Genomic DNA, 13,594 nt, shown 5'->3' with positions numbered 1-13,594 from the left:
TTAGTCAGAGGAGCTGTGGCTGCCCCATCCCTGGAAGTGTCCAAGGCCAGGTTGCACAGGGCTTGGAGGAACCTGTTCTAATGGAAGGTGTCCCTGCCCAGGGCAGGGGGGTGGAAGTGGATGATCTTTAAGGTTCCTTCCAACTTAAACCATTCTGGGATTCTATACAAAACAGAGAACCAGAAGCCATGTCATCTCTAAATGTACATCAGCAGTATTGAAAAAGTATTTTGGAAGTCACTATTATAAAATGTATATTTTAATATTAATGAAGGGGTTTTGTAAACTGTGAATTTAGGAAGTGGCTTTAAGAGTCAAACAAATTCTATTCCAGATCTTACAATTACAGAACTACCAATCCAGAGAATGTCCAGTGATCAACATGAAAGGGACACATCACAGTGCCCAGACCAAAATACTGCACTCTGATCATAGCTTCTCCTGATACCAGGAAATCTACGGGTCAAGATCTCAGGTGATCTTGAGATTATTATCTGGTGAGGTTTTACAGTACTTGTGGATGATTAACAGAAACTGCCAAGTGTTACTACATTCAAGAATCTTAATTTCTAGTGAAAAGTGGAGACATCTATTGGAAAACAATGCATTCAAACCAGAGACTGTGTCTCTTGACTGAATTGTGACATTCATATTTAACCTACAAAGGAAACTTACCCCGTGGTGGTTCAGCTGGTTTGGTCTGAGTTTCGGGTACTGGTCTTCCCCCCGAGGAACGGACATGGCTTTGTGGGGCACTGATAACTCCAGCTCGAGGAGGAACAGTCTGACATGATCAGGGGTAAAAAGAAAGTATTTTAGCTCTACTTTGGATCTGTAGTCATCTACTGAAAATGATTTGGGATAATCAGGGCTCCATGAAAAATAAATGATTTGATAACAGCTGCTGAGCTAACATCCTATGTCCATGTAAAAGCAAAGAATATATTCAAAACACAATGAGGGTTCAGTTCAAAGCAAAGAATTTTTACAACTGTTTTCAGCTTTATATAAATATTTACCTGTGCACCAACACTAGAAGCAATTATTGTTTTGCTAGTATCAATAAGATAATTTACCTAAGTCTGTGAATTGCTGTAAGCAACACAACCAACAACAGCAGCTACTTTGTTCCTCAACAAACAGTACTGATAAAACACACACTCTGCCTCATTTGAAGGCTGGAGAGAAATAGGAAGTTATTCCAGACTACAGCTGAAACAAGTGAATTACAAACACCACATTGAAACGTGGATACAAGGCACTGGAATAAAAATGCCCAGACTTCAGGGGAAAAAAAGAGGCAAGCATCATGTTTTTTCAGATCTTCTATTACATTTGTTTGTTTGTTTGTTTTGTTGGGGTTTCAGGGGGGTTTTGTTTGTTTGTTTTGCTTGGGGATTTTTTTCTGTCTTGATAATATGAACAAAAATTCTTGCACTTATGCCAGTTCCAAGACACTGGTGAAGTCTCTTTTTTGCACCAGATTTTCTTATTTCCTGTGTATACCAGGTTTTCTTTATCCAAATTTTAGAAGAAGCTGTTTTATATTTCTGGGAAAATAACAAAAAAGAGCCAATATCATGAATAATGTCTTTGAGAAAAAATGAATTAGCACAATATTACTTCAATGGACAGTAGTTTGCAGTAGTTGTAATACTGGGATATGCTGCAAAGTTTAGAGAATTATCAGCAAACAATCCCATTTCTTAGTAATTCTTTAATGATAAGCCAAACACAAAGGCTCCTACATGCTGCTGTTAATAAAAACAAGGCAGATGTTTTCCATCTCTTGAGTTCTTGCTAGAGGTGAAGCATTTGAGCACCCATAAATCCTTATTTCCCTTCCTTCAGTTCAGTTCCATAAATAAAGGAATGAAACACATAACTAATGTTATGTTGAATGTTTCCTTTTTACATGAAGACCTTTATCAATAATTATTTTTAAAACAAGGTACAAAATCCCACAATGCATCAAATAATCATAATATATCAACTGCCTGGTAATCCATTAACGGCTGCAAGGAATTAACTGGTGTCAGGATTTACATTTCAGCATAAAAGATAATACATTTTATCATACCAAATCAGCACGGACATATAATACAAAGAGTAACTTTGCAGTTATTTGAGAGGAGATGTGTATTATTTGGGAGCCTGTTGCATAATTGGAAAGAGTGCAAAACAATCAAGTCACTTCCAGTATATATATATATACACATATATATTCTGGAGTATTTTTAGTCAACAGACAAGAATTGCTGAGGGAATTAACTCACAGAAGCAGTAAACTGACCAGTCAATTTTGCAAATTTGTCACATCCATTATGACTTACAGAAATGTTGACCCAACAAACAGCATAAACTTAGGAGGAGAACTATTGTAAGACAGAATACCTACCGGTCTGGTCATGCCTGCTGCAGGTGGAGGGTGACTACGAACTGCAACAGATATTAGAGATTGTTGACTTAGAACATATTTCAAAATCAACTTCTCTCTTTATTATAATTAGTACAAAGCATGTAAATGTATTACCTAAGTTATCTTTTCTTTGTGTTCCAGGACTTTTTTGTGCTTTGAAGCATGGAAAAGAAAATTAGATTATCTGTGTTAGATAAGCCACAAATGGGTATTAGATGGCAATGTCACATTACCACTAATGAGAATGGGAGCAAAGAGAGACCAGTGATTTTTTAAAAAGTTGTTACATATCACAGTCTATCCATCAGCTGTCACTATAACACACTCCTATCCCGTGGCACACATGGAATAATTTGACCCTTTTAATTACAAATTAAGTCAAATTACCTCCTGTTCATTGCAAGGTAAAGATGCCCACCTGTACAGGTGCCCTGTGTTCTCAATCATGCTAGAAGTTGTTTTGTTTTGTGGTATATTCTGCAGATGTTCTAACAGCAGTCTTTAAAACAAAAAGAGCTGATATAACATAGTTCCTGGCCCTTCTCTCTAAGATAAATCTCTTAGACCACCAGCCTCACTGTGGCCATGCTGATGCTAATGACAACCTTGGCACTATAATGCAACGTCCAAGTTGGGAAGTGCAAGAGATGAAAAAATTACCTTTAGCTCAGACAAATGCACAATTTTTAACAAGCCAAGAGGTTTGAGATTCTGGCTTGTGTTTCTGTGGCTTATTTCCCAGGAAGGCAAAACCACCATGCCAGTGACACTAAGTGGAAGGAATGCTCTGGTGCATAAGACAGCTTCTGGGTGTCAGATAACCTCAGAACCATTGGAATGGGTTTTTGGGCACAGCCCTCAGTGATGCAACTCCCACCTGGAGTAAGCTGGTGCCAGTTTACCCTTCCTGGGGCAGGAGGATGGAGTGGATAGTCACCAAAAGGTCCCTTCCAACATTGACTATTCTATGCATAGGGTGATTTTGCCAATTTATAAAAATAAACCAGCAATATGGCCAAAGTTAATTGTAGAATACAGGAGGACATCCTGACTGTGACTATATTAGGACTTGTATTGCCATACCTATATTTGTTGCAAAGACCAAATTCCTGTGGTGATAAGAAGAAACCCAAACCCCTGACTGTGCTGGCATGGCTACAGCAGGACCCATCCAGCACTATTCATACATACTCCAGTTAGAATGTGCAAGAGAAATGCTTCTCATAACTGTATATCACACACAGTTAGCTATCACTGTGCTCTTTAGAAAGAGACAAAATATTAAATTGTAGACTAAATAGTTTAAATGGAATTTTCTCTCTCCAATATACATGAACATATGTAATTATTTATGAAAAGTCAGGCTCCCAAAATTCCAGGTTTAGTTTCAGGTATAGCAGTCACTCTAGTGACCAGTCAGCACCAGATTCTTTTGAGAGTCAGTCTGGAAAGCATTCTTGATTAGGACACTCTAAGTTTTCACTTCATTTTTCATAAATGCCTTCTATAACAATTCCCACCATCACCGAAAACCAAGAAGCAACTTGGCTGTCTGAAAACTATGTTAAATAAAAGAAGAAAGATTCCACGTGATAAATACTTTCATGAAACTACCTTCGCTATCACAAGGGCAATAGTATTAATCAGGTACTAAATTAGAATTCTGTTTCTAAAATACAAAAATTGTTATGTTACCTTCTACTTCTCTCCTAGCTACCCCAGGACTGGGAGGAGCTCCAAGACCTTTTCAGAGAAAGAAGAGAAGCTGTACATTGCATAAGAAAAGCAGCAGATTGAGAAAGCAAAACCAGAAAGAACACCACCACAAGAGAGCTGTACACAACACTGGCCTAGCTGGATTACAGTCACTTGTAGGAGATAATTGTTTGTAGCAGCATGGGGAACCAGACTGGTGTGAATTATAATTCAACAAGTATGCTCATGCTTAGTAACATCCATTGTTTTAATTCCATTTTACAGCTGAAAGCGAATTTCATTGCTTCAAAATATTCACTCCCACAAATTTTTGTACATTTGGTATGATCTTATATGTTGGTGTTGAACCTCTCCTAAAGCAGAGCATGTGCCTGCACTCAAACACTGGGGAGTAAACAGGTACATCAAACACACTCTGCAACATGTCATTTAGAATCCTAAGTAATCTGTTTCTGTCACACTCCCTCTGAGTAAGCAACTCCATGGAAGAAATGTTTCCCACTTTATATAATGTATCCTACAGAACTGTATCATTATCTCCAAGCAGCGCTGTGTACTCGGGAGAGCTGTATCACCTGGTGTTACAGTTCACACTGAGAGAAAGCAGGCTTTCAATCATGCATAACCATGCCCAGTTGTTCTATTTCTGCAACCTGATCGAGCGTATACTGGGTCTCTAAAATTGTATGGTAAAAACATGGCATGGCATAGACAGTATGCAAGGAGAAATCCTGAAGGAAAGAGTAACTGGTATCTGGCAACTCTGGAGTGGCTCGAGTCCAGAGGAAGAAAAGGAGCCAGTGCTCAGGAAGCCTACCTGAAAATCAAATTCTGCCTTAGTGCTGACACAGCCTCCTGCTTTCTCATCTTATGCCAATGTGTGGGATCTGCTCAGAGCTCTCTGTGATCTGTGAATTCTGTCAGATATGGGTGGAGGTGTCACTCGGAGTGGGCAGAGTGAAGGCTGCAGATGAGGCTGGAATGTGATTGTCTCCAGAGATACCAGATCTATGGTTTGGCTGAACATCTGGTTCAAAGACATGACATCCCAGCATATGTTATCTGTTGTGGGTGAGCTCCAGGCTCTGCCAATTCCCATTAGATTTCCACCCAAAAGTTCCTGACCGCGAAGTTCTCTGTGAGAGAAGCAGCAGTGAAGGAGCACAGGGGGGAAATTGCCCAAGAACATTCCACTGCTTGCAGGTCACAGATCTGCCCTTTTCCCACGCAGCCCAGAGAAACCCCTGGGGAGAACAGAAAGTGGGAAAGACAATGGGAAGCCCACTTGCCACTGGAGGAGTATCAAGGGAGGTGGAGAGCAGCCCAGCAGAGCACAGGACACTCCTCTGAACCTTTGCTAGTCACAGAGACATAAAGCTGAATGTTCATCTCAGATGGCTATGGACACAAGGAAACCTCTCTCTTCAAGAGCAGGGAACTAGTTTGTTCATTCCACAGATCTCCTGAACCTTCCCTTCCCACAGCTCAGCTCACATTTTGAATAGGCATTGTCAGCATGGTTTTGTTAAGCATATCTTGTTTTATGCAGGATGATGACTAAAGCCACTGCACCATACAGAGGAAGGTTGCTGGGCACCAGGATTTTAGAAGGTTTTGTAAATTTAAAAATATTCAATACATGGAAGTGAAAGGGCATAAAGGGCAAAATACCTGAAATTTCACTTACTAGTAACACCCTTCAACATGATAAAACAAAATTATGGTGCTGGGATCACAATAGGCAGTATAGGAATATTTTAATCTTATGCACAGTGAAAAATGTACATCTGAACATGAAACACATTTGTGGGTCTCATTTTAAACTGACTGTTGTCTGTCTGGAGCTTGAAATCTCTACTGCAGTTTGACATAGGACTTTCCAAGAAAAGATATCACGTAGTTGTTTTAAATAGTATTTTAAGGAAAGGGGTTGGATTTACACAGAAACAGCCTGTAACTTATGCCCTGACATCCTTCAGACAAATACTGCATGTTTTGCAAAGATGACGTTTAATGGAAAATAATGTAACCCTGACTTCCAATAAAGTAAAACGTGCATATATATGTGTGTGTTTATACATACATATGAAATCCAGGCCCCTTGCCTGCATTTGGACAGTGCATTTACTGTTGTAGCATTAAGGCTTCTTGTTTTCTCCATCACTCAACATTCCTTCTTCAGCAAGAAGAAAGGTGCTTTTCCCATCTTTAAACAAAAAAAGCTTTTTCAAACTGACTGCCATATCCTGATGCACCCCAACAACCTGGACTCTGCTCTGCAAAATGAACCCCAAAGCTACAGGTGAAAAATAAAGATGTGGAATGGTTCTTGCAGGGCTAAGTTTAATGAGGGACTATAAATAGCAGAGTAATCTAATCAGTACTTGCTGCTTGAGTGCAAGTGTTTTCACAGCTTAACATACTTGCATTTCTTTTAATGCCAACTGTATTACTGTATTCTCTAGGTTCATTTTATTTATTTGGAGGATAATCACAGTGAAAATGTAATGCATTTTACCCAAATTATTGCATATACTGAAAACACTGTGTACTCTCTTAATCTTAAGTCCATTTTAACAGTTTAAACCAATGATAACTGCAACAATCAGGAAAAATCTGACTAGTACTATTAAAGAAAAAAAAAAACCAGCCATAAATGTTATTTTTTAACTCAACTGACACTTAGCAGCCTTTATAATTTTTAATGTTCTATAAGAATTTAATCTGTAATGTATTAAAAAAGTCTTGGGTAAACAGTGTGACATTTTAATTTTTAACTATGAACAACTGAGAGCTTACAGTTTAGTGAAAATTTTTTGTATTACCGTATGAAAAGTCTGCACTTTGTTAAGCCTTGCAATGAGTGCAGAGCCTCATTTCCTTAAATGTCAAATATGACCAAATTCTAAAACATTTTGATGTCCAAATCCTCCTCTCATCTTCAAAGCACACTGAGCTATTAGAAAAAATGTTATGGGCATTGAAGGGAGTAAAGCACTTGCCAAAAAAAGGTCAAAACACAAAGGGGGGTGGGGGGAAGTAACATTTAAAATGCACAACATGTTAAAGACGTGATCAATGTCCCTTTGCATGTGCTACAGAAGTCTATAACCAAAGTTTCATCCACTTACAGTATACAGGGTTATTTTCACAGGGCTTTAGGAGCCTTTCTTCTAGGGAAGAGAAATAGGTGCCCTTTCCCCAAGCAGAGTAACCCACTAGGACACTTATTCTGGTTCTAGCCCTGTGCTGAGCTCGGGTACCATTGAAAAGCAAAGTATTATGCATTATACATGTACACCATGAGTGGAAAATGAAGAGGATAGAAAAGGTGAAGAACTTAAGGTCAGAATAATGTATGAAAAACAAATATACCACAATCTCAAATGACTGCATAAAAGGCAAGTTTTATGCAAGTTACAATTCTTTATGGAATGCTGTGTTGGGAAAGAGGATAAAAAAAGAAGACTAGTCTTGGCACAATTGAGACAGACTAGGCAAACAGGATTGTGTCAGTGCACATAAAGCTGCACAGGACTGAAGTACAATGAATTATATCTCACCTATGTTGAGTGTGATGTATAAACTATTTCCTAACACTTCTGCATTTTAACTCATTTGAATTATTATACCTTTGGCATAAAGCCCTACTCCCCTCCATAGTATTTAGGAGCCACATACATTTTTGCCTGACATCAGAGTAAGTTGGTTGATATTTATAGACCATGTAAAACAGTTTATTTATTTTCCGAGATTGCTCAAAACTTTTGAATCATTTTCCCAAAAGAACTTCTTTCCTACCAACTGAGGGCTATTTCAGAGAAGTATTTCAGAGCCATGAGCAGTTTTCCCCCTATCCCATGTATTGATGAGCTGATTTAAGTCCAAGCAGGACAGCTCAATGTGTGACAAGGAATTAGGGGAGAATTATGTCAGGATTTTGTTATTTTGTAAAGACCTGTAGCTCTCCTTCAAAGTAACAAGATAAACTCCTTTCCTAAGTTTGTGTTTCTGAAATACACACTAATTGCAGGAACCATGGAGGACATTTCATGTCTCTAAGGAAGGGCTTAGGAGCACATTCCAGACTTGGAAGCAGAAAGTAAACTACCCATATATCAGTGTTCAGCACGGAGACAAACACAGCTCCATGATTTGGAGATCTCTGTTAATTGGGGAAATTGAGCCAGATCAGCAGTAGCTTCAATTTAAACAATTAATTAATGGATAATTACTGCAAGTAGCTACAATTACAAGCTGTTTAATTATGCTCCTTGACATAGCTTGTGAGGAAAAAAGCTCTCCTTTCTACAACTACAGACAAGTTCCAGCTTCCACAGAAAAGTTAGCTGGGTGTATTCCAACCAGGACAAAGTAATAAAAACCTGGGACAGCTTTAATCTCTGACTATAATGTACCAGCTTCTGGACAAATATAATTTCACTAAAAAGTCAGATGTAATTCAGAGATGGGGACAAACCCCAAGACATAAATTATATTGACATTCAAGAGTTACCATTTCTATGACATTAAGAATGACCCATTTTTATACCTTTGGAAATCATCACGTTAAGTATTGTCACAACAGATCACCACAGCAGTTTTGCTACGCAGTCACATTGGAAAACAATTAAAATCATTACCTCCAAATTCTTTTCTAGCAGGTGCAGGACTCCTACCTCCTGACAGTATTTTAGAAATGAATGCAGCAATAATGAAAAATATCAGTACAGTAGGAGGGAAGAGAAAGAATGAGAAAGTTAAAAATTACAAGGGTCAGCTGTTATTAACTATGTTGCCCATATGCTTCTGAACATCCAGTTTCTTGTAGTGCTCAATTGTTCACCTTTTCAGATGATCCAAATGAAGTCTACATTAAAAATGTGGACATGATAAAATGCGTACATACAGATGCCAAAATTAAAGAAATATAAATCAATGAATGCACAAGATTATTTAAATTTAAAAATGAAGATGCTATAAAAAATGAAGATGTTGACTAAACATTGCTGTAGGAAGCCCACATTTTTAAAACTGTGAAAATAAGTTTATAAAAAACTTAATTCACTATTAATATTTAAATGGTGTTGAAAAATGCTGTTATTTCCCATGCTGTTATTGCTATTAAATGTACCAATTAAACATTTTGGTCCCAAACTTTCAAGTTCATCTCACAGACTTGAAACAAAATATTCCTGAGCACGTGGCACAGGTCCCCACACTACCTGAGGGTGGAGGTGGCCTCTGGGGTGGAGCAGGACGTGGAGGAGGAGCAACAGGACGAGGGGGTGGAGGACGCTTCGGCTCCAGGCTCTGAGGAGGCTCTTTCTGCTGGGCACCAGCCTGAAATTCAGCTGAAAGATGTGACAGAAAACAATGCAAAAATTAATCCCTGTCAGTCCCCAGCACTGGAAATAACGATTCAGAAGTTTCTGTGATAGGATAAAAAAAAAAAAAAGGAAAAAAATCAATGATGAAAAGAAGATCTGCTAAACGAAGATTTTTGTCTCATGTGTTTTAATAAGTTTATGCTTTTCATGAAATCCTCCACATTCTTAGAAAGTGAAGCCTTCCCAATTTCAATTTTGACCCTTACCCATGAGCTAAGTGCTCTGGAAAAAAATGCTACCAAGAGAACCCTGAGGGCATTTGAGCAGTCTTTGTAAAAGCTACTCTAAATTACACTGAAACAAAGTCTTTTAGAAGCCATTCCAAATACCATAATTGTGTTCACTTTGTCAATAAAAAAAGGTTGTGTTTCAAAGGAAGTTTTCTATTATACACCCAATTTACAGAAGTACTGATTACAATTTACATCTCAGAGCTGACAGGAGTACAGACTGGAAGGGAAGAGTGTGCCTGGAGTGAACCAGGATTCCGTGGACACGTTGGAACAGAACTTCCATACAGCAGTGCCTGAGGCAGTGGAGCAATGTGATCCATACACACCATGTGTGGAAACAGGAGGTCCAGGAGTTTTTCCTGGGGCTCGGCTGGGCCTCACTGGGAGCGTGGGTCCATCTGACAGGGTGGGAGACTGGCAGGGACTGGAACGTGGGGAAGAGCTGGGGGAGGTTCCAAGCCCTGAGCTCGAAGTTGGCTGTAGATGCTGAGGAAGGATTTCTTCTACTTCAGCACTGTAGTCATCAATGTCCCCTAAATAACAAATTCCCCAATAAAGAAAAGAGAATCAACAGTTACTTATTTTAAAAAAGTGGAGGAATTATAAACTGATTCTGGGCATGGGATTTTATGCAAAAAAGTCCTAAATTTCAAAGGAATTAGCTCAACAACCTAAGCATGCTTCTTACATCATAAAATTACACACAAAGGATGCATGTGCATTCAAACCAGTTTAAAATGCTTCAAATGCACAATATATACTACAGGTACATGTTAAAGCTTTATATAACAGCATGGCAACTGTAATGTTGATTAATCTAAGAAACAATCAGTTTTACAAAGAAGACCTTTGCAAAAATTATTCCCTTGCTTTGCAATACATGGCAAGCTTCACTTTTTCTCCAGAAGGCTGGGCAGGAGATTCCAAGATATCTGCTGTTTGTAACAGCTTCTGCTTGAAAAAAGTACAATGGTGTTTAAAAAAAAGGCTCAATGTGGATGTGCCTTTGAAGAGTAAACTGTCAATTTAGAATGTTTTATGCTGCTATTCAAAATGCCTAAAACAGACAACTACCCCATCAATAACTCCAATAAGACCATAACAATCCTTTCCTCCCTAACTTCTAGGTTTCTCTGCCATCAGGTACATTTCAAAATGAGGAATGCTTTATCTCAACAAACCTTCCATATCATAGTCTGCAGTAACCTCAGCATCTTCACAAAGCAAAGTGGAGCTTGTTGATGAAGGCAGCCCAATATTAATCTTTTCCAGATTCATTTCATCTTCCAAACTTTTGATCCAATCTGGATTTTTCAAATTTATGTTTATAATCCGTCCTTGTAGCTGAATTGCAAAAAACGTATGCACAAAACAGAAATTAAGAGCAAAGACATTAAAATTCAGCATTCTACATTTAAAAATTTAAAAAATAATTACTGAAAATATCACAAATAAGGTTATCGTGATTTTTGGGACTAAACAATGGCACTGACATGTCACAAAAATAATTATGCTTCTCACTTCATTTTTGTAATTAACTACATTTAGGTAGTTTAAACTGTTAATTAGAACTGTTTAACATTTTTCTATAGAAAAACTAACAACTTGTCTCAAGATTTCCCTTTTCAGTTGATCAGAAAGCTTCTGGGTTTTTTTAACATTTTTCAGTGATGGCACTACAGAAGTGCTGAATTTTTAATAAACTGCAGGCTATAAATATGTTAAACTTGTTCATTCTAAAAAATCCCAAGTAAAAAAAAAATTCTGCTTTTTAAATTACAAAATGAGAACCCCAACCCCCTCATTTGATAAAGATGCCTTTCAGTATGGGAACTTCATTTTTCTAACAGTCCTTCCCCTAAAAATAAATTAAGAGTGATACTTCTCTCATTTGGTTTTTGAAACTCAACTTAATGCTATGTGGCTACCAATAGAAAAAAAAAAAAAGGCAATGCAACGGACTGGTATGGAATGGAAAAAACTTCTAAGAATTAAAGACAAACAAACAAACCCCAACCCACTCAAGTAGTCCCTAAAATGCCAGAACTTTTCTTGATATATGAAAATTCAGTAATTTTTACATTACCTCAATACCATTCAAATTCATAACATTCAAAGCAGAGCTTCCTTCCAAAAATGTTACCCACATCTTGTCTTCCACAAACCTGCAAAGTTCATTGGAAACAATAACTAAACAAAATGCCACTACACTTAATAGTTCAACTGACAGCTTAGTGAAAAGGCAACATGCACAGGGATCCTCTCATTTTCAGTTCATTTAAAACTACTGACCTAATTTTAGAGTACAAAATTTGTATAAAACTACATGATGCTCTATATCAAAAATAAAAGGGTATCTGGAAAAAATATGTCTGAAAACTGAGACACTTACAGGTATGTAAAACTAATTGTAAAGACATTGAAGTTGAAATCTAAATGTTAAAAATGAAGCAGACCATAATTGAAATGCTCGCTAAGAAAGCAACTTTATTCAGGAAATAGGTGGGAACAATTTTGGACTTGCTCCAGATAGGACAAGGGGGAATGGTTTCCCACTGCCAGAGGGCACTGCTAGATGGGATATTGGGAAGGAATTCTTGGCTGTGAGGGTGGGGAGGCCCTGGCACAGGTTGCCCAGAGACACTGTGGCTGCCCCATCCCCGGAAGTGTCCAAGGTCAGGTTGGATGGGGCTTGGAGCATCATGGTCTAGTGAAAGGTGTCTCTGCCCATGGCAGAGAGTGGAACAAGATGAGCTTTAAGGTCCCTCCCAACTCAAATCAGTCTTTGATTCTATGAGTAGAGATTAAAAGTAAAAAGGTTTTTTTAACCTTATAAGTATAACTTCGCCATAGCTTGCAAATTTTTGAAGAAGATCATCAATCAAGTTATCATCAAAATAGTTTTCTTCTGCTGAAGAACTTCTGATGGACACCATCACAGTCCCATCAGGTGGTCCTTGCATTGCAATCACCTCCTTATACACTTTTTGTCTCTCTTCTGCTTCAATTTCAAATATGTCGATATCAATCAATGCAACAACAGGCCTTGGAAAAAAACACACAAGAAAAGCCTGTTAGCAGTGTATCTGAGCAACAAAATACACAACACAAGTATTAAATCTTAGGAAGTAATGTATAAAATAAAGCTGAAACCTGTGATCAGATGTTTTCAGCTCTGCTCTTCCGTAGTGCAACAAAGTGCCAGGATTCCATGTATAGGGGACGTTGGTGTCAGTGTGAAAACTTGCATTCAGGAGATCCAGGTCTTCAGCTACACTCAGCAATGAAAACAAAAGGAGAAAAACATGGTGATTGCGAGAACGTGCTTTAAAAATAAGCTTTTGTAAAAAGAAAAAAAAAATCATAGAAAGTAAACCCAAACTGAGCGTTTTACAGAAAAAAACTCCAAAGTTCCTTTTGCACTACTGAAATGTCAGTAACTGGGATCTGAGTCTTGACCCTCTGTTCAGCACCACTGCCTTTATTGAAGATGCTGTTTTAAGTGTTGTCTCTTACCAAGCCCAGAATCACTGGCACTGTGAATGTCACTAAACGGATTCTCTAAGCCAGTTAAAAGAGTATTTTAAACAACTGAAGGAAACACTAAAACCTGATCGGTCAAAGGGCCATTTTCTCCTCCTCCACAGGATCCGATCTGTCCACGCTGGTGTGCGACACTTCTCACTGGTGTCGTAGTCATCAGAGAACAGATCATACTTGTATGTAGGAGCAAAATTTATCTTCCCTTCCAAAAATCCCCTAAAAATCTGCAAGAGACAAAGCTGTTACATGTCATGCCAGAAGACAGAAACAGATGGGAAACAGCTTGAAACCAA

The 13,594-nt window shown here is 38.2% G+C and overlaps 1 protein-coding gene across 1 annotated transcript in view; it reads right to left on the bottom strand.

The window, feature by feature from the left end:
* The window catches only part of SYNJ1 (synaptojanin 1), a 54,755-nt gene that overhangs the window by 5,981 nt on the left and 35,180 nt on the right, over positions 1 to 13,594 (bottom strand). Inside the window, exons 19-30 of the mRNA XM_029961421.1 lie at positions 13,369 to 13,525; positions 12,912 to 13,029; positions 12,588 to 12,803; positions 11,845 to 11,923; positions 10,940 to 11,102; positions 10,085 to 10,291; positions 9,361 to 9,489; positions 8,779 to 8,817; positions 4,115 to 4,162; positions 2,534 to 2,572; positions 2,399 to 2,439; positions 676 to 784 (exon numbers count right to left, since the gene is read on the bottom strand). Coding sequence (XP_029817281.1) covers positions 676 to 784; positions 2,399 to 2,439; positions 2,534 to 2,572; positions 4,115 to 4,162; positions 8,779 to 8,817; positions 9,361 to 9,489; positions 10,085 to 10,291; positions 10,940 to 11,102; positions 11,845 to 11,923; positions 12,588 to 12,803; positions 12,912 to 13,029; positions 13,369 to 13,525 — 1,345 coding nt within the window. The remainder of the gene's footprint in view (positions 1 to 675; positions 785 to 2,398; positions 2,440 to 2,533; positions 2,573 to 4,114; positions 4,163 to 8,778; positions 8,818 to 9,360; positions 9,490 to 10,084; positions 10,292 to 10,939; positions 11,103 to 11,844; positions 11,924 to 12,587; positions 12,804 to 12,911; positions 13,030 to 13,368; positions 13,526 to 13,594) is intronic.

The sequence above is a fragment of the Manacus vitellinus genome, unplaced genomic scaffold, assembly GCF_001715985.3.
Source record: "Manacus vitellinus isolate BGI_N305 unplaced genomic scaffold, ASM171598v3 scaffold_34_pilon, whole genome shotgun sequence".
NCBI classification, from domain to species: Eukaryota; Metazoa; Chordata; class Aves; order Passeriformes; family Pipridae; genus Manacus; species Manacus vitellinus.
This window is presented reverse-complemented; position numbering and strand designations above follow the sequence as displayed.